This window comes from Dipodomys ordii, unplaced genomic scaffold, assembly GCF_000151885.1.
Source record: "Dipodomys ordii isolate 6190 unplaced genomic scaffold, Dord_2.0 Scaffold3, whole genome shotgun sequence".
Classification (NCBI taxonomy): Eukaryota; Metazoa; Chordata; class Mammalia; order Rodentia; family Heteromyidae; genus Dipodomys; species Dipodomys ordii.
The window spans coordinates 18,071,061-18,091,272 of record NW_012267219.1 but is presented as its reverse complement, the minus strand read 5'-3'; the positions used below and the strand labels follow the sequence as shown (position 1 = coordinate 18,091,272).

The following is a 20,212-nucleotide window of genomic DNA, read 5'->3' as shown; positions in this document are numbered from 1 at the left end:
TCTCCTTTCAACTTTTTCTCCCCCTCAACTAAGACTACAAGTAAATTATTTAACTTCTGGGACTTTGGGAATCCCATAAAGATAGCTTTCTTCTTCCCTCATATAGTCTATTATGCCATTTTTAGAACTTTTAATGACCATATTTCAAATAATTAATTTTACTAAACGTTGTCACTGATTTGGATAAAATTATCTCTGAGGAAGAATGTCTAGTCAGTTTACATTATGCCATTATAACTTCAAAAGCATTTGGTTCCTAAAGTGTGTGTATTAAAGAAAGTTTCTAGAATTACATTTGAAGGGATCGTTGAAGGTTGTGAGAATTTTAGTTTATTTGGCTTTAACCTTGCCAACTCAGTTTAGTAACCATCTCTTCAGTAATATGCTCATAACTTTTTATATTGCTGTTATTTCTACAAAGCACCTTGGTTGATAATTATTTACTATTTTTTAAGCTTAGTCTTGATTGAGCAATACTATCTGTGCAGTTTCTGACTCAATACTAGATATGTATTTTTTTTCTTTTTTGATGATTCTGGGGTTTAAATTAAGTGCCTAGTGGTTGCTTGACAGGGGCTCTGCTCTGAGCCATACTCCAACCTTACTTTTTCTAATATATTTTAAAATGCAAAACTATTTTGTTAGTTGAATGCTGGTGTCTCAGTCTATAATCTAGCTACTCTGGAGGCTGAGATCTGAGGATCTACCTTCAAAGACAGCTTGGGCAGACAAATCTGAGAGCCTCTTATCTCCAATTAATTAGCAAAAGTCCACAAGTGGGAGGTATAGCCCAATTAGTAGAGTGCCAGCCCTGAGCAAGAAAGCTGAGCAAGAATGAATAGGCCCTGAGTTCAAACCCCTGTTTAAAATAAAACCATTTTATTTATGTAGTAGCCTTATTTCCTTATTCATTAGATAAAGCATGACAGATTGGATGGTTTTCTAATCACTGGAATTCCTTTTTTCTCTATTTTCTGTTGTGGACTGTTTTTATTATATGCTAATGTCATTAAAATGTCTTCATGTTATTTAAGTGGAAGTTATTAACATACTTATATTAATTAAATACAATTATTAATTGTTTTGCTTAACTTTAGCCTTAAATTCCACATGGAGAACTACATGTCTTCATTGACTAATACAATACCTTATATAAAAATATTGACCACTTCCTTCCTGGTAGGATGGAGTCTGCAAGTTCTTCACTGTACTGTGCTCTTAGACTTCCTAGCCTTATGAGCCATGGGTCAATATTCTATTATTTATAAATTACCAATTGGTGGCATTCTATTGTAGCATCAGAGGACCCAGATGAAGACAATTCCTACACAGTGGCAATGTATAATGTCTTAAAGACATATAAAGCTATCTGCTGTTAATACACAGAGCCCTCCTTTCTTAGGTCTCAGGCACTGCTTGTTTGATTCTTTTGGAAACAAAATAGCAAATATCACTGTTTGCTTTCTAATATATTCCATGCAAATAAATTTTCTAAAAGTGTAAAGAAATATCAGAAGGATGATATAGCTATTAGGTTGGTTGTTTAACAAGTAAGATGTTATAAATGTTTATTTTTTTTTAACTATAGAGACTCAGTTTAGTTAAAATATGGTGACCTGGGAAGGAATATAACATCATCTAATTTTTTTTAAAACCAAATTAGCTTGAGCTAGTGGTTAAAGTATTCCAGATAGCTAGTTGTTTTGTTTCCTCAAATATTTAAACTGTCTTTTGAGGAGTCTGTGAGCTTATCACCCTTTGGTGCACTGTTTGGAAACTGCCATTCTTATTTAAGAATTATTAACACTATGATGTGTAGCCTCAAGTCTGTTTGGAATCCAAGGGAATTTTAAACCTAGTTTAGACCTTAAGTTATCTTTACCTTGGACTTTTAGTCTTTAAAGTAAAAGTATTTTTGCAAAGCAAAAGTAAACTAAGTACAAATGTTCCTGTCTGCCCTCAACAGATTTGTTTTAAGGGAATCATTGACAAGAATAATGGTTTTTGTTTTTTAAAATTCTTTGAAGAAAATTATTATTTAACCACTGGTTATTTGATATAGGGAATATAAAAACAATTGAGGTATGAAAAAATGCTTTTTGTTACCTAGTGTTACCTACTTCTTAAGTCTTCCAATGTGGTGAACAGTAAAGGTATTCTGAACACTGAAGGAAAGTATGTAAATGAGTACCTCACAGTTGTTGTAATTGTTAGGCATATAATTTGATCTGAACTGTGTAATGGGAAAGGCATATTATTATCATTTTTTAAATGACTTGGAAAAGAATGTGCTCAAGAGCATTTTTTCATACAAGTCCAAATTAAGACAAAATTAACTTATTTTCTGCAGACATTTTCTCATTATAAAAGTCTTGTCTGTCCTGACATGAGATCAAGAACTTTGGATAGTTTTAAGACAAACTAAAACGCAATGGTACGGGATTTTGGCAATTTTAACAAATCTTAAATTACAATTATAAGGAAGAAAAACTACATAATAAGCACATTTGTACCGCAGGAATGTTTTCCCTTCTAAATGCTGTTGTGTTTTAATGTTTGACACATATGAGACTGTAGTGTTAGTGCCTTAGCATTGCTTTGTTTTAAATGACTGGAATTTCTGGAGCGGTATGGACCAAAATGATCTGGTTGCTATGGTAACTCATAATCCTGTGTCATTCCAGTAGTTTTTGTACAATGAAAGATTTCACCACCCACCCCACTTCACAATGTTTGAGATACCACTTTATTTTTGCTTTGTGAAAGTTCAGTAGGATTTTTTCCACAGTTGATAGCAGGTAACCAGTTAAGCTATGTCTTTAATTTACTCTGCTTCCATTTGTAGACTTAAGCCACAAATGTAAATAAACTATGTGGACTGACCATATACAGTGAATAATTTCTGAATATCTAGGGTTTGGAGTAACTTTGTATTTAGAGGCTGTGTTTCATAAGGGCTGTGTGTGTGTGTGTGTGTGTGTGTGTGTGTGTGTGTGATGTAAAAAATTCTTGTTGAAACAGCAGAATTAGTTAGATGCAAACAATAGTCTAGGGTTGAGATGTAGCTCAGTGGTAGAGCACATGCAAAAGTCTGGGTTCAGTCCCCAACACCACCAAAACAAAATTATTCTAGAGGACTTTGTTTCAATTCTATTCACCCTAATAATTTTGAAAAGTTTCTGAAGTTGTTGTGTCACTCATTTTCTCTTACCAAATTAACATTTACATGTTCACAGAGGGGAGCTAGATAATTTATTCTGAAGATTTCTTGCTTTGTAAGACCTGTGAAATAGAAGTTTGTAAGTAGCAAAGTTGGTTACCCTTTACACTGTGCATTTTCATATGTTCATTGAGCGTTCAGATTCAGAGTACCAAACTAAAGCAGATATCAGTAATGAGTGCTACTGTCTAAATTGATGAACATTTTTCTCCCCTTATAACTCTCCCCCATATATATATATTTATTTATTTATTTATTTTTATTTTTTGTGGGGAGGAGTCCGGTCATGGGGCCTGAACTCTGGGCCTGGGCGCTGTCCCTCAGCTCTTCAGCTCAAGGCTAGCGCTCTACCACTTGAGCCACAGCGCCACTTCCGGCTTTTTTCTTTCTTTTTTTTTTTGTCGGTCGTGCGGCTTGAACTCTGGGCCTGGGCGCTGTCCCTCAGCTCTTCAGCTCAAGGCAAGCGCTCTACCACTTGAGCCACAGCACCACTTCCGGTTTTCTGGTGGTTTATTGGAGATAAGAGTCTCATGGTCTTTCCTGCCGGGGCTGGCTTTGAACCGCGATCCTCAGATCTCAGCCTCCTGAGTAGCTAGGATTACAGGCGTCGGCCCGGCTTTTTTCTTTTTGCTTATGTGGTGCTGAGGAATTGAACCCAGGGCCTCAGGCATGCAAGGCAAGTGCTCTACCACTGAGCCACCTTCCTAGCCCTCCCCCGTATATTTATTAATTGAGCAAATACTATAGGCTAATCACATTGTAAGGTGGTAATGAGTCAGGGAAAAATAGTTTTATCTTACATATTCTATAAAAGTGTGAAAACTGTTTGAAAGTAACTCTCCCATTCCTAATGGAAAATTCTTTAAGTCATTCCTATATTCCTAGCTACTCAGGAGGCTGATATCTGAGCATTAAGGTTTAAAACTAGCCCAGGCAGGAAAGTCCATGAGGCTCTTACCTCCAATTAACTAATCAGTTAGAAATCTGGAAGTAAGTAGAGCTGTGGTGACTCAAATGGTAGAATGCTAGTGTTGAGCAAAATAAAGCTCATGGGTAGCACCCAGCCATGAGTTCAAGCCCCAGGGTCGACACACATACATACACACACACACACACACACACACAGCCATGAGTTCAAGTCCCAGGGTCGACACACACACACACACCCAGCCATGAGTTCAAGCCCCAGGGTCTACACACACACACACCACACACACACACACTCTTAAGGTAAAGTAACTTAAAATCCCATGTAGTTCTTTTATTTTAGCCTCAAATGTAGAACTAAACTTTTTTCCTTGTTTTGAGGTATAGTCACAAAACAAAAAATTATATGCTACATAGAATCTGAGCACAGCTCTTTCAAAGTATGCTTAATAATAATAATAACCTGTTGCCATTCTTTTTCTTAAGTATGAACCTGGTGACCTTATACTTGCCAGGCAGGTGCTAGCCCCTAGCTCATTCTTCTTTTAGGATCCCTTTTCCCATAATCTTTTGCTTAGTAACTTTGTTTTAGTAGTATTTATCACAAGTTAAATTCTGAGAATTCTGACTAAAGGAGACAGAAAGTACTTGATTTTGTTTCTCAAAGCATAAAATGATTCCAGGATCACTAAGCTTTGTCCAAAGGATTCTTCAGTGTTCTCATTCTTTTTGTCGAAGTATGTATACAAATTACTCTGTCAGTGTGTTTATCCAAATACTTTTAAATTCTCAGCAAATACCTTCTGGGTTGGAGAAATCTCAGGACTTGATACATTGCCTTCAGTTCTATAGTCTTCATTGAACCTTCTGTATGAAGACATATCAATGGGTGATTTAGCTATGAGAAATTCTGAATGTTTTCATAAGTAAACATTCCCACAAATGCAAAACTTAAAGTTTTAGGGGCTACTGTTTGCAATTGTTTTAGCCCAGATTAATTTCAGATCCTTGCCTAGTTTAAAAAAAAAAAAAAGAAAAGAAAAAATAAACCCTCAGTACTGGGATGTGAACTCAGGGCTTTACATTTGCTAAGCAGATACTTTACCTGCTTGGACCATACCACCCACCCTTTGTATAGTTTATGTGTTTATTTCCTTTGCCAGTCATGAGCCTTCAACTCTGGGCTTGGGTGCTGTCCCTGTGCTCTTCAGCTCAAGGCTAGTGTTCTACCACTTGAGCCACAGCGACACTTCCAGTTTTCTGGTGGTTTATTGGAGATGAGAGTCTCATGGACTTTCCTGCCTGGGCTGGCTTTGAACCATGATCCTCAGATCTCAGCCTCCTGAGTAGCTAGGATTACAGGTTTGAGCCACCAGTGCCCGGCTTGTATAGTTTATTTTTAAGTAAGGTCGTATTTTACCCAAGATCATGTGAGACCTTTATCTCCAGATAGCTGGGATTATAGGCATAACCCACCATACCTAGCTTCTTGGTTGAGGTATGAGGGACTTGTTAACATTTTTCTCTGGGCTAACCTTAAACCATGATTTTCCCATCTCCTACCTCCTTTGTAGCTGGAGTTCTAGGTTTGTACCAGCATGTATTTCATGTGAAAGACTAGCTCTTATGTCTCATAACACAACACAAGTAAATCACACTGTAGTGACAACTGTGGCCACTAGCAGTTTTGTTTCAGATGATGAGGTGATGCATTTACATCTCAAAACAAGATGCTCACAGCTCTCCAAATAAAAAAAGATACCAATAAAGAGATTTATCACACTGGTAACAGTTTAAGATTGGGAAATTATTTTTTTCTTTTCTGTTTGTAGTTTACATTAATTTTGCAGTCAGGAAAAATGCCATTGTTTGTTTAAAATAAAAAGAAACTAGTTCTAGTTTATTCTTGTTGAAACAAATGACAGAGTGAAAGTCGTCTTTCTGATCATGAATATTTAGAGAACTTGATATGGTTTAGCCCTGAGATCTGATGAGATCCCAGTAGTGTGGTTGAATACTGACTGTGCCTGGATTACATCTGATGTGAACATAAGGAATGGTAATGGAAGGTTTCTGGTTTTGAAGGATCAAATTTGTTGCAATAAAGAGATGGGGTTTTTTTTGGTATACATAATAAATTTAAATTTAAATATTTTAAATCCATAAAATCAGATCCTCTGAATTTTGTTGCTCTAAAATGTATACTAATTAAATGTGATGAATCAAATTGGTAACAAGCATTTTGCAAGGTAAACCAGAGTATGTGATAATATTCAGATAATTTAATTCTACTCCATTTTTGTACTTTCTGTCTTAAGGGTATAACAGGCTTTAATTGTCACAGCATGGATATTCACTATAGCTTTTCTTTTCTGCTGCCTAATGAGAGATTACTTGTTTAATTTTGCCAACAGTATTCACAGAGGTGCTGATTAACTTGGTCTTATTTCAACTTTCTCTGTTATTTTGAAAAATTGTTTTTGTTCAGTTATCTGGCAATCCCTGTTGTCTTTGGAGCAGAGATAGAAGGTAAAGAAAAGCAGGGCAGGAACTTGAGTGATAACAGAGCAGTGTGTGCTAGATAAAGGTCCACTGAAAGATGAAAGGGAGGCAGATCAGGCACCAGCTGGATGGATAGGTCTAAAGCGTTCTTGAAGGAAACAAGTGGAATCTTTCCTAATACTGCTAATACCTGTCATGGGTGTAGCAGCTTTTGTTTTGGAAAGCACACTTAATTCACATTCATGGTTTGAACTTACATGATCACAAAAACAGAGACTTACTTCTTCATGATAATTGCCCCTCTTTCCTTAAAAAGTTTTGAATAACATCATTTGCCAGTGTCTAAAATTCAGTTGACAGTCATCATGCTTTTAGGGACACATTTATATGACTTATTATACAAAATACAGTTGAACTTGTTTTAGTTTTGTTGTGATTCTGTTCATTTTAATTCATTAAAAAACTTGTGCTAGTACCCATAGTGCTAGAGCTTCATAGACAATAGATTTTGTAAAAACTAATGGAAAGTTATAAAACATCTAATAAACTTATACGGATTCTTCTTAGTAACATCAACGATGTATATGGTACATAGATTGAGGCATTTGGATAGAAGAAAATAAACTTACTTTGTCAGTCTTCCAAAACCAGTGTCCTAGTTTCTTTATGTTTTGAACTTCAAGTAATACTTTCTGCTTAGCCTTAATTGATTTTTGGTAATCTGATCTAATCAGTCTGATCTCTACACCACACACTTCAGTATTCCAGTTCAATGTATATTTATTGTATATGTCATGTTTTATAATAAGAGTATGAAACACTGTAATGATGCTGAAATTACATTTGTGTGTCTCTCACCCCCAAACAAGGTCCTATAACTTTCAAACTTTTTAGACAGATAAATATGTGATACAAGTAGCATAAGTAGATTTGCTGTTAATGAATTTCCAAGTTTTCCACAATGACAATGTTTAAAAATCTTACACACTAACAACAACAACAACAAAAGACAAGAATGCAAAACAAAGGCCTGTTTGGCATGGGGGGACTATTAAGAGAGGAGATAAGGAGAAGGAGGGTGAAAATGGTCCAGATCTTTATGTACATGTGTGAAAATGGAACAATGGAACCTTAGATTGGTTTGGGAAGTCAGGAAGAGGATTGAGAGAGAGTGAAGGAGGAAGGGAGTCTGGTCAGGGTACATTGTATAGACATGTCTAGGCAAAAATCTACTTTTTCAGGATTGGTATTAATAAAAGTTGTAAATATATATGTATATATGTTCATAGATCAGTGATTGAGTTTCTTTTCCTTTTTCCACCTTCCATAATAGAACTCATGCTAGGCAAGTGTTCTTGTAGTAAGCTGAGAGATTCCCCTAGCCTTTTACTAGGTTTTTTTTTTTTTTTTGTCAGCCGTGGGGCCTGAACTCTGGGCCTGGGCGCTGTCCCTCAGCTTTTCAGCTTGAGGCTAGCGCTCTACCACTTGAGCCCCAGCACCACTTCTGGTTTTCTGAGTGATTTATTGGAGATAAGAGTCTCACGGAGTTTCTTGCCAAGACTGGCTATGAACCTTGATCCTCAGATCTCAGCCTCCTGAGTAGCTAGGATTACAGGCGTGAGCCACTGGCGCCTGGCTTTACTCGTTTGTTTTTTGTTATTGTTTATTTGTTATTGTTTTTTGTTATTATTTGTTATTTTTGTTATTGAGTTCAAGTCCTAGGGCTTGAACTCGGGGACTGGGTACTATCCCTGAGTTTCTTTAGCTCAGGACTTAGTGCTCTACCACTTGAGCTACAGGGCCACTTTCAGCATTTTTCTGTGTATATGATACTGAGGACTCAAACCCAGTGCTTCATGCATGCTGGGCAAGCACTCTGCCACTAAGCCACAATCTCAGCCCCCTTTTACTTGTTATTAACAGAACTAATTTTCCAAATTATGATATAGTATTCCAAGCTTCAGTTCCATAACCCAGTAGCATCCCTTCTGACATCAAGATGAACAAAAGTTTGCCTCCAAAAAATTCTATTACTGAGTCAATAAGAATTGCTCAGATCTGGCATTGTAAGCAAAAGTGACCTGCTGCAGAGACTTGTTTCAAAGGGTAGAGAAGACACTAACTCTGTCAGGAATGGAGGAAATGAAAACAAGCAGTTTCCTGTTGAAGTACTACAGGGAGCCAGCTAGGTTTCATTTTGCCTCTGAGGTTAACAAGGTTTATCATAAAAATTTAGAGGACACAATGGAATAATTTGAAGGAGAGCAAAGGGTTACAAGGCTTGGATCAGAGTAGGATGGTAGGTACATGAGAAATAGGGAAACAAGTGTCCATCAAGTGATGATGAAACTTGGGTTAATGTGGCCTGTTGTCAGTAACTGAGATTGATGTGGAAAGGATCCTGAAAGAATTCTTTTATTTGGTAGTCTCAAAAAAGAAACAAACAAGAGTGAACACAGAAAAACATAGAACACATGATCTCTTATGTAACTGTCATCTCTCTCCAATAATCATCAGCCTGTAGGCACTGGACTGTACCTCTCAGTGCTTCTGCATTCAATACAGTGACCTGGTAGACTCACAGGTAAGCCAAACAAAAGATTTAAAAATACTGACTGATAATTTCTATTTTTTCCTGTTTCTTTTTCTTCATGAAAACCCTCCATTGCAATGCACATCAAGGTCATAACTGACAAACATGTTACATTTGACCATTAGAAAATTCAGGGTTTGGTATTGGATGGTTTTGGGTTGGAGTTTTATCTGTATCACTCAACCATTTGATGTCCTTGCTAAACCTGTTGGTTAAACTTAGTTCTTGGATTCTTCTTTACAGTTACTTCTTAAGGATTTGTGGGAATTATATGACATACTACAACTTAGTGCTTTACACTGACCTACATCTAAAAAAATAGTCAAATAGTAATATACTATTACTACTGCTATTTTAGGTGTCAGACTTGGGATTTGGATCTAGGCTCTGATTCCAAAATCTGAGATCTTGTAACTTTGTAATTTAACACACATTTCAGATGATTATAAGGAAAACAAAGAAATCATCATACAGATAGTGTATTCATTCTGTCTATTATTCATTCAGAGATTCCTTTACAATAAATTTCCAAGTGTATACTATTTTTTAAAAGTTTTCAAATGATATTCCACTATTTTATTTTCAAGAGGCAAAAGTGCTTTTCTATTTAGAATAGTTTAGTCAGACTAAAATGAAGCTACATTTTGATGGATGTTTTCACAACTTTTTAAGCAGAATTTCAGAATATGCACAGTATGGAGGGTAGGAAGAAGTCCCCTATGCCCATTCTTCACCAGTTTTCGACTCATGGCCAGTTTCATATGTCCTTTGAGTTTCTAGCCTAAGTTTATAGATCTCTTCTCCTTTACCTCTTGTTGATGTTTATAGTGGAAGAATCTGGACCATTTGTTTTTTGCAGTAAGGATCAGCAGAGCCTTAGTTTTGTATGACAGAGAAGTGGTTTTTATACTTTTTTGTTGTTGTTGTTGGTTGTGGGACTTGAACGCTAGGCCTGGGCTTTGTCTCTGAGTTGTTTTGCCCAAGGCTAAAGTTTTACCACTTAGTGCTACAGGGCCACTTTTGGTTTTGGTTTTCTAGTGGTTAACTGGAGGTAAAAATCTCACAGACTTTCCTGTCTGGGCTGGCTTTGAACCTTGGTAGTTAAGATTATATGCATGAGTCACCGGCGCCTGGTGGTTTTTTTTACTTTGAATAGTTATTATTTCTTAAAGAAAAGCAGCACACTTTATTGGCTCAGGTAGAAGTAATGCAGATGTTCACCAACTGGTGAATACATAACCTAATAGTAGTACATCCATCTAGTACTGGGACTCTTCTTTAGTAACTCATTTAATTAACAAACATATAATGAATTTCTCTCTCTTCATGTATTGGAAAGGGAGTCCTTTTTGTGTCAGTCCTGGGGCATGAATTCCATTTGTTATGGATGTAACTTTAAGAATATGTTTATTTTCATACTTATTGTTGAAAAGGCACCTTATGTAACTCATAATCCTAAAGTACTTTTTAAATAAAAATTATATCTAAATGACAGTTTTGAGTCCCTCATAATGCTAAAACTTCTCATTTTTCTTGCTTGATTTTATCAGTACTTCCAGAAGTCATGACAGCAGACATCCATATCTTGAGTTTGATTTTATTAACATTTTGTTAATACTTTGTCATTACATGCACTAATCTAAGAATTTCTTTATTGGCTTAAATTAATTATACAAAGGGTGGGGATTTCATTGTTACATCTGTACACATGTTTACACTGTATTCTATTTCCTTGTTCTAGTTTCATAGTTGCAAATAGTCTATTTTGACAGTATTCAATCTTCTTTATATCCTCACTCTAGGCACACCCCCTTCCTACAAGTCCACCTACCTATAGAGACTATCTTCCCTCCCCTGCTCCCTGAGAATGTTATTTTAAAATATCCTGAGCGATTTCTTTTTTTTTTTTTTTTTTGTTCCAGGCTCTGGGCCTGGGCACTGTCCCTCAGCTCTTCAGCTCAAGGCTAGTGCTCTATCACTTGAGCCACAGTGCCACTTCCAGGTTTTTCTGCTTATGTGGTGCTGAGGAATCGAACCCAGGGCCTCATGCATGCAAGGCAAGCGCTCTACCACTGAGCCACCTTCCCATCCCTCCTGAGCGATTTCTAATTAGGACTAATTAACATATTTGTAGCACATAATCAGATTTCTTTTACTAATTGCTATTTTTGACCTAGGATTTATAATTTTTCACAGGATCAAATTACTTTTGTAGTTTAACTCTATTAATCTATACTCTTAATAGCCAATAGCTATACGTAGGTTCTTTCCTGAAAAGTAGTTTTGATCCTATTATGCTTATATTCCAAGGAACTGCAACATTAACATCCTTGGTGCTATGTAAGGAAATGTATAAATGTCTCAGGTTATCTATTATTCATGTTTCTTGGAGATCAGGATATGTCTTTCCAGTCTTGACCTCAGGAATTATGAGGCCCTGAAATTATGAGGCTAGAATGTTATCCTGTGAATCCTGGCAGAAGCTCTTAGTCTCCTGGCAGAAGTCAGGAAATGAGTACATTTCTTTTCTGACAGTGTCACTTCTTCCCGTGTTCTCTCTCACTTTTCCCCTTCTGTCCCTACTAACAAGTTGTATAGTTTATATTCCACATAGTGTCTAGTGAGTACCACTGCTGCATTCCAAATTGCTTCATAGCAAGCTAGCACCCCTTCTTTTCAGTTTTTGCTGTCTACAGATCCTCCAGTGACCCCTCTTGGTTTATACAGTGGCCTTTGTTTTGTTCTCTTATGCACTGTTTATAAACCTTGTTGTCTTCCCTGCTTACTGTGCTTTGGTCAGCGTCTTAATGCCTTTGTAAACAAGGCTTGCAAAGAAGTTTTCTGTTTTGTGTCTCTCACTGAGCTCTTTAGATCAGTATATTAGTTACAAATATGTTGTAAAGAACAGATAACCTACATAATGAGGACACTAGAGAGATGTGTGTGAAGTCTGGTGATAGATAATGGTGGTAGACAATTGTTGGCTCCAAATTATACCCATCCTTTAAATTACATCGTGCTTACCTAACTCCCCCAGTGAAAATATTCTTTATATTATTATAGGAATAGTAAGTTAGAACGTAACTTTTATCACTAGGTTATTTCTCCTTCATATTCATATATACACTGACCTATTTATCTTCTTTACTAAACTATAAATTAAATGTTATGATAGATCATTTACGCTGCAGAGTGCCTTGTATAAAGTAGACACAATGAATTTAATTGTTGAAGGAATAATAAAGAATGAATTTTTTTAAAGAAATTGGTCCCTGCTAATTAGAGCTAAGAGGGAAGACATGTTGCCAGAGATATGAATGTGTATGGAGGTATCAGTTTGAAGTAGAGAATTTCCTGGAATAAAATGTACATCTTGCTGAAAAGAACTTATTTATTGTGTAATTCCTAAATGTACAAACGTTTCTTTAATTCCATCAAAATTGTTTTTACAATATACCATTGAAACACTCTTAATATATGTGAAGATGAATTGGAAACTCTTCTTTCTTTCAGTGCTTAGATGAATATGAAGATGATGAAGCAGGACAGAAAGAGCGGAAACGAGAGGATGCAATTACACAGCAGAACACATTGCAGAATGAAGCTGCAAGCTTATTAGATCCTGGCAGCTCCTATTTGCCACAGGTGAGTGAGTATTTAAAACTACAAGGAAGCCACTAGCTACTTTAATAAGTATTTAAGTTGCTGTTAATAATTATTCCAGTCTAATTTTTGTAGCATCAGCTTCTTAAAAGTGTTTTCTATTGTTTTAGCCACTAATTTTCTTTTTTATTCAGATACTTGTTCACTTAAGCAATGTTTAGCTCATAGTTCCTGAGCAATGAATATTTGATGACTGACTGACAAGCTGGTTTAAGCATCAAGTTTAAAAATAACCAAGGAAAATAAGGACAATTAACAGGTTGAATTAATCAGTTCAACTGTTCTAGGTTGATTTTTGAATTAGAATTACATAACAAAGTCAAGTTGAACAGAAAGATCCGTCAGAATCAAATGTTTAAAGTAACAAACAATAAGAAATGTACTCATTATCTTGCCCATGTAATTGTAACCACTTTGTACAGTATTTTCACAAAAAAAGTAACAAACACAATATATAGTATTGTTAATTGCTAAAACATCTATACCATATTAATTAATTAACTGTCATTTTAAATACATAGCAACTTCACTCTACTTTTTGGTGGTACTGGGGAGAAAATCCAAGTCTTTGCTTACACCAGACACATGTTTGAGCTACCACAGAGTTATATTGTTAGCCCCAGAACCATTTTATATAAACTCTATTTTGGGAATATCTTTGATAAAATCTGGTATTGAATTATTTTGTGACATTCTGAGGCCCTAAGTTTTCTATGTGTCTTTTCAGAGTTGAAAGGAATTTCAAAAGAATATATAGGGCTGGGAAGGTGGCTGAGTGGTAGAGCGCTTGCCTTGCATACATGAGGCACTGGGTTCGATTCTTCAGCACCACATAAGGAAAAAAAAAGCCGGAAGTGACGCTGTGGCTCAAGTGGGAGAGTGCTAGCCTTGAGCTGAAGAGCTGAGGGACAGTGCCCCGGCCCAGAGTTCAGGCCCCACAACCGGAACCCCCCCTCAAAATAATATGTACATTTCCCATTTTATTGATGAAAGAGATATAAAATATAAGCATCTATTATGAAGCCTTTAGGCAGAGAGAAATAAAATATTCTGAAAAAGATGTAAACAATTTTTAAACAAATTTTTTAGTAGGTAGATGGTAATCATCACAATTCTGGGAAAAAGTAATACTATATTTTAATGTGCTGTAAGCTAACAACTAAGTCACAATAATTGTGATGAATTGTAGTACAAAACATCTTTGTGTCTTCTGTCTCATAAAGTTGAAGTTTAATCTGGACCTATTTCAGTGAACATTTCCTGTAAGTTGAAGGCTTTATTTATTGAGATAGAGACAATTTACCATGTCTTGGACATCTAGTCACAGTTCTTGGCCTTTGTACTTACTCTGGGATACTCAAACAGTAGAAAACTCAGACAATATCAGGCAGTGGCTTTAGAAACAGGTCTGATTTTTTTCTGAAGAAAGAGAGTATTACCCAGAGTTTAATGTTTTGTCTAAATGTATAGACAAAAATGGAATTCCCTGAACATAGCTGATAGGAACCTGAAGACCTGGCCTCATCTAATTTGTCTTCTTTCCTGTAGTTTTTCCTGATCTTTTCTTAGTCCTACTCTTCCTTACTCTGGTTTTTGTTTGTTTATTTGTTTTATTAGCAATTGGGGTTAGTGATTGTGCCCCTCATTGGTGACCTTGGCATCAAGTATCTGTTTTGCCTGGCTATTTATTTAGGATCGTAGTGAGGCTTAGGAGCTCCCCTGGGTCACCCGAATTGGTTTCTCAGAGTTCAAGTGGGAACAGGAAATGCTTGGTACACATAGATGACCTTCCTCTTGATCCCAGTTACTATCTGATTCACATATTCCATTACTCATAAAGGATAGATATCTGCTGACAACTCCAAAATCAAAAGCAGTAGAACATGTATATGGCAGAAAAAATAAATTCTGGCATCATTGGTTGTTTTCAAGGATATTTTGAATAGGGGAGTATGTTTCTTAAGATTGTCTGTGAATCTGAGCCACTTCCCTAGTCAGTCTTTAAAAATGAAGAACAACTGGGGTATGAATTTGGCACTTAAGTGTTCTTTTGAAAGATTAAAATATTTTCAGTCTTTTTCTTGATCTAACACAGGAGTTGGCTTTATTTTTTATTAGCATAAATTTCTTGTACAAAGAATTTGATTGTAATATTTACAACTTGTATATAATGTATTTTGAACAAAATCACCCTAGGTTACTCTTTCTTTCTGCCCTCCTTTCTCCCCCTTCTATTATAAGTTTTTGGTGCGTCAGAAGGTATTGTAAACATGTTGTCTTGCATCTTGCCCTTTTTCTGAGTATTGCAGACTCCTGCAATAATATATAAAGATATCCATATTTTCATAAATGCGGAACATTCCATTTTGCAGATGAACTATAATTTTTAAACTACCTGATCATTAAGGTTGTTTATAATTTTTTGCTGTCTTGAATAATGCAGCAGTGAAACAATAAACATATATATTGCATATGTGTAAATCTATAGGGCAAAATTCTAGAATTAGAATTGCTGGATGAAAAGAAATATGCCTTTGTAATTTTGATGATATTTCTAAAATGGTCTTTGTAGTATAGGTAGTTTTTTGTTACTCCAAACTAATGTTTTCAGTAGCATAGAATTTTTATTTTAAATAGTAGTTAAAATTTATTTTAAATAATAGTTGAATTAGCATTGTTATAAATGTGGTTTGAATTTCTTTTCTTTAGTCAGATTTCCAGAGTGAAACTTAACTGTACTATAAAACTAAACAAAATAAAAAAATGTTTTAAGGGTTTTTTAAAATCCTCAATATATACTGTTACTTATAAAATAGCCTATCAGATCAGTTTGTGTAGGTAATGCTATTTTGTTAGAGGGGATTATTAATTTTCAGAAGGCATTATTTTCATTTCTCCCTAGTGTTAGCTTATTCAACATATTGAAAGACTACACAGAATGCTTTTTAAAAACTGATAGTAAATTACTACTCTGAGCCTTCATTTTCTCTAAAATTTATTGTATTTTCCAGAAATGAAGTCTGCTATGTAACTATATAATAGCTCTTAAAAAAAAAAAAAGAAATCAAACCTGACACATTGTTACTCTCTATTGATTGAGACTTTATTCAGGTTTTCCCAATTGTCCAAATCATGTCTTTTGTGGGATCAAACTCAGAATTGTGTACATTTAGTTGCCTGTGACTCTACCGTTTACTTAGGTCTGAAGAAGTTAGTTATTTATATGGTCTTTTCTTCTTAATTTTAAAATAAGGATGAATTATATTTTTAAAGATAATAGCTTATAGATCAGTCATTTGGTAATAGATCCAATGGTTTTTATTGTCTCATGTTTACTTATAGGAAATACAAATGTAGAAAAAAACGGAGAAATCCTACTCTACTGAAACTGCCTGTAGAAAGTATAACTCCTGGTCTCACAAATTTCAAAGGCTGTAATTTTATCTTCCCAAAACTTCAAATGTCTGTTATACAACAGATATCAAATACGTTTTTCCTGAAACAATCATCCCTGTAATGGGATAGTTTGGATTGCTCAAAGGGAAGGAAAACACCTTGTAGAGCTAAGAAAATGCTGGCAGAGCACAGGCTGTTTTGTGTAAGTTTAAATAAAACATTCTGGCTCATTTAAGCTTGTACTGTCAATAAGGAAATCCCAGACAAATGGTCTTTACAGGTGCAGTGTCAAATTGGAATGGCAACTCAGAAACAATGAACAAAGTTTATATGTGGTAAGAGGAGACAAATACAAGTCCAGGAACATTATTTCACATTTAGAGTGAATTAAGTTTATCATTAGTTGTTTATCCTAGTTAATACACATTTATAGAGGTAAGTTCCTTTATTTGGAAATTTTTGTGGCCGCCTATAATTTCAGCACTTGCCATACAAAGAAGGGAGGAGGGTTTCAAATTTAAGGCCAGACTAAAGCACATGATAAAACACTATTTCAAAAACAAGCAAGGAAACAAAAGCTTTTGAGATTTTGTTGTTGTTGTTGTCAGTTGTGGGGGCTGAACTCTGGGCCTGGGCGCTGTCCCTCAGCTCTCCCAGCTGAAGGCTAGTGCCTTATCACTTGAGTCACAGCACCCCTTCTGGCTTTTTTCTGCTTATGAGGTGCTGAGGAATCCAACCTAGGGCCTCGTGCATGTGAGGTAAGCACTCTATAAGTGACTGGATCTTTTTTTTTTAAGCCTGTAAAGAAATAGTGTGATACTATTATGCAATTTGTTATTAATGTACTAAGCTGGAAGCTTGTCTGCTATCTACTTTCAGTAATTTATAATTGAATCTACATGTTAAATAAGTATAATAACACTCAGTTTTATTGTCTTCCATTTCATACTTTTGCATTTGTTAAAGTTTTGCTGCATATTTGTACTAATAGTAGTTGGCAGTCATAAGGAAAAGCCTGTTGCCTGATTGCTCATAGTATTTTAGGTGGTAGGGCAGTAACCCCCAAGTCAGTAGGGCTGCTCTTGTTCAGAAAGCCGTCCTTCATTGCTTCCTTCATTTCAGTCAGAAAGGTGATGTAGCATGTTCAGAAATATTTTGCATATAATCAGAATGAGAGAGATGAAATGCTTTACTTGCATTTGGGAGATTCAGAGATTATTAGCATTTTTCTCATGCTTATTTAAATGAGTACCAATTGGGTATACATTTAATTTTAGTTTATATAGAATATTTTAGAAAGCTTTAAGTTCACTGATAAGTGATGGCCTACCCAAGTATTTTCTGAACTTTTAAAATACATATTAGACAACAATTTATAAGTGATTAATTTGAGCTAAACACCAAGTTTTTAAACAATCAAGTTTTGTTTGATAAGTGATGTGAATTTTAAAAAGTGTAATAGTTATTGCACTCAGCTGATTCTTTCAAAATTAGATATTCTTTATCAGTTGTCTATTAGTGATTGTATACTTAAGCACATATGCAAACTGATTTGTCATTATTTTTACTTCATAGGAATCATCTAGAACAGTTTCAGGCAGATATAAAAGGTAAGAATCTTAAATTTGTTACTCATATTGTAGACATGAGTATAATGTCTGTCTGACCATTACTTAAGTAAGTAGAACTGCTTAAAGTAGCTTTTTGAAAAGCAGGAAACCTTAATATTGTGAGAAATTACATTGTAGGCAGGCATGTAATGTCTGTCTGACCATAGGTTATTCTGACGTATCCTGCAGTTTTTGAAAACTGCCCACACTGTGAATTTGCATAGTTTGATGAACTTTGCAAAATAAAAACTTAGAATCACTTTACCTCATATATTCAACTATTGAAAATACAAGTACTTAAAGCCACCAGCACAACTATGTTTATTGCAGCATTATTTACCATAGCTGAGATATGGAACCAAACTAGATGCCCCTCTGTAGATGAATGGATCAAGAAAATTTGGTATATATACACAATGAAATTCTATGCCTCCATTAGAAAGAATGACATTGCCCCATTTGTTAGGAAATGGAAAGACTTGGAAAAAATTAAGTAGGTAAGCCAGGCCCAAAGAAACATAGGTTCCATGGTTTCCCTTATTTGTAATAGTATATGTCTGAGACAAGCAGAATAGGTCAGATAAGATGATGTTAAGTGAAATGAACCCCAAGATAAGGACACAAGTGTTTTTTTTTTTCTTGCTTGCTATTGTTTCTAATGTATTTATAAGGTACCATGTGATTTTTTTTTTTGCTTTGTATGTCCCTCCCCCACGGTATAACCCCTGTTTTCACTGTATTTGATGTTGGTATAATTTGGGGGGGGGAGGGAAAAAACAAATTGTTTAAATAGGGATACAGGTGGACCCATTGCAACAATGAGATGTACAAGATGCTATGTTGAAAAATGAACTTGTTACAATTTAGGTGAGGGGTGGGGAGTGTAGTTGTGGAGATGGGAGGGAAGGGATGGTAGGGGAAAACAAAGGAGAAGGCAACAGTGCTTGATAAGAAATGTACCCATTACCTTGTTCATGTAATTGTAACCCCTCTGTACAGTATTTTCACAATAAAAAACTTATTTAAAAAAAAGAAAAAAGAAAATCTATTGTAACAAATGAGAAGGAGGTGATCTGTGATGGGAGAGATTTCTCTCTGTGAGGAGAGGCAAATGCCCCATGAGTGTGCGTTTCAATAAACGCAAGAGTAAAATTTCAAAAAAAAATACAAGTATTCCACTTATATTAAGAAAATGCCATAAAGCTATAGGTGGCTTGAACAACAAAATTAATTTACTCACATTTTGTAAGGTTAGGTGTTCTTGATCATATTTTCACTCAGCTAGGTTTTGATGGGGGCTGTCTTAAATAAACCTGGGATACAATTAGCCATCTTGTATTATTCTGTAGTGAAGTTGGAGACTGGCTTTTTGATGTCCTTTTTATGATGTCCCATCATGGAGGGACCTCTACCTTCCTGACTTCATCCAAACCTATCTCTCAAATGCCTATTAATAAGTGCAGTCACATTGTGGGGTAGGATTTGAATATATTTATTATATTATACCTAAGTGATGAATAAACACCAGAGTGTTTATATGTGTACGTATATAGGAACATAATTGCAGTCATTGTGAAAAATTGTTCATTGATAGATAGTACCAGAAAGGTTAACTTCCTGGTCTTGGTGAGATTGTAAAGGTTACTGAAACATGTGCTTATAATGTGCTAAAACATAGATTAATGGGTTCTTATAATGTTTTAAGACACTTCAAATAGCAGTCTCAGTTTTCCTGGTAATTTTTTAAAGTAGATACAAATTTTACTTTCCTTTGATAGATGAGGTAAATGATGTTCTAGAGGTAGAATATTTTTCTTGGTGCTACAAACTTAGTAGCAGAAACTGAATTTGAACTCAGGCAGACTTATGTTAGCATTCATATGCCTGGGTGGTCTCCAGCTAGCATTATAGGTGTAAGGCCTCCCACAATGATTTTTATTATTCTCTCTTTAAAAGGAGTTTCATGAGTTGTAACTCAAGCATCATAAAAGTCACCCTTTTAAGATATATTCACAGTGCTATAACCATCACTACTATCCAGTTCCAGAATTTATTTTCCTACCATGAAAGGAAAGCCTTTACTCATTAAAGAGTCAGGCCTTAATTATTGCTCTTAGCAATAATCTACTTTCAGTCACTATAGATTTATCTATACTAGATATTTCATATATGTGAAACCATACATATACAATGTAGTCCTTTGTGACTGTGTTCCTTCACTTAGCATATCAGAAAATTCACAAATCTACTATATCTTATTTAGTCATTCATCATTTATTTATGCTAATATGAAATGTTATA

The 20,212-nt window shown here is 35.3% G+C and overlaps 1 protein-coding gene across 1 annotated transcript in view; it reads left to right on the top strand.

Moving 5' to 3' along the window:
- Positions 1-20,212, top strand: part of Pawr (PRKC, apoptosis, WT1, regulator) — a 69,322-nt gene that overhangs the window by 31,217 nt on the left and 17,893 nt on the right. Inside the window, exons 2-3 of the mRNA XM_013022148.1 lie at positions 12,756-12,887; positions 17,877-17,911. Of these exons, the coding sequence (XP_012877602.1) occupies positions 12,756-12,887; positions 17,877-17,911 (167 nt within the window). The remainder of the gene's footprint in view (positions 1-12,755; positions 12,888-17,876; positions 17,912-20,212) is intronic.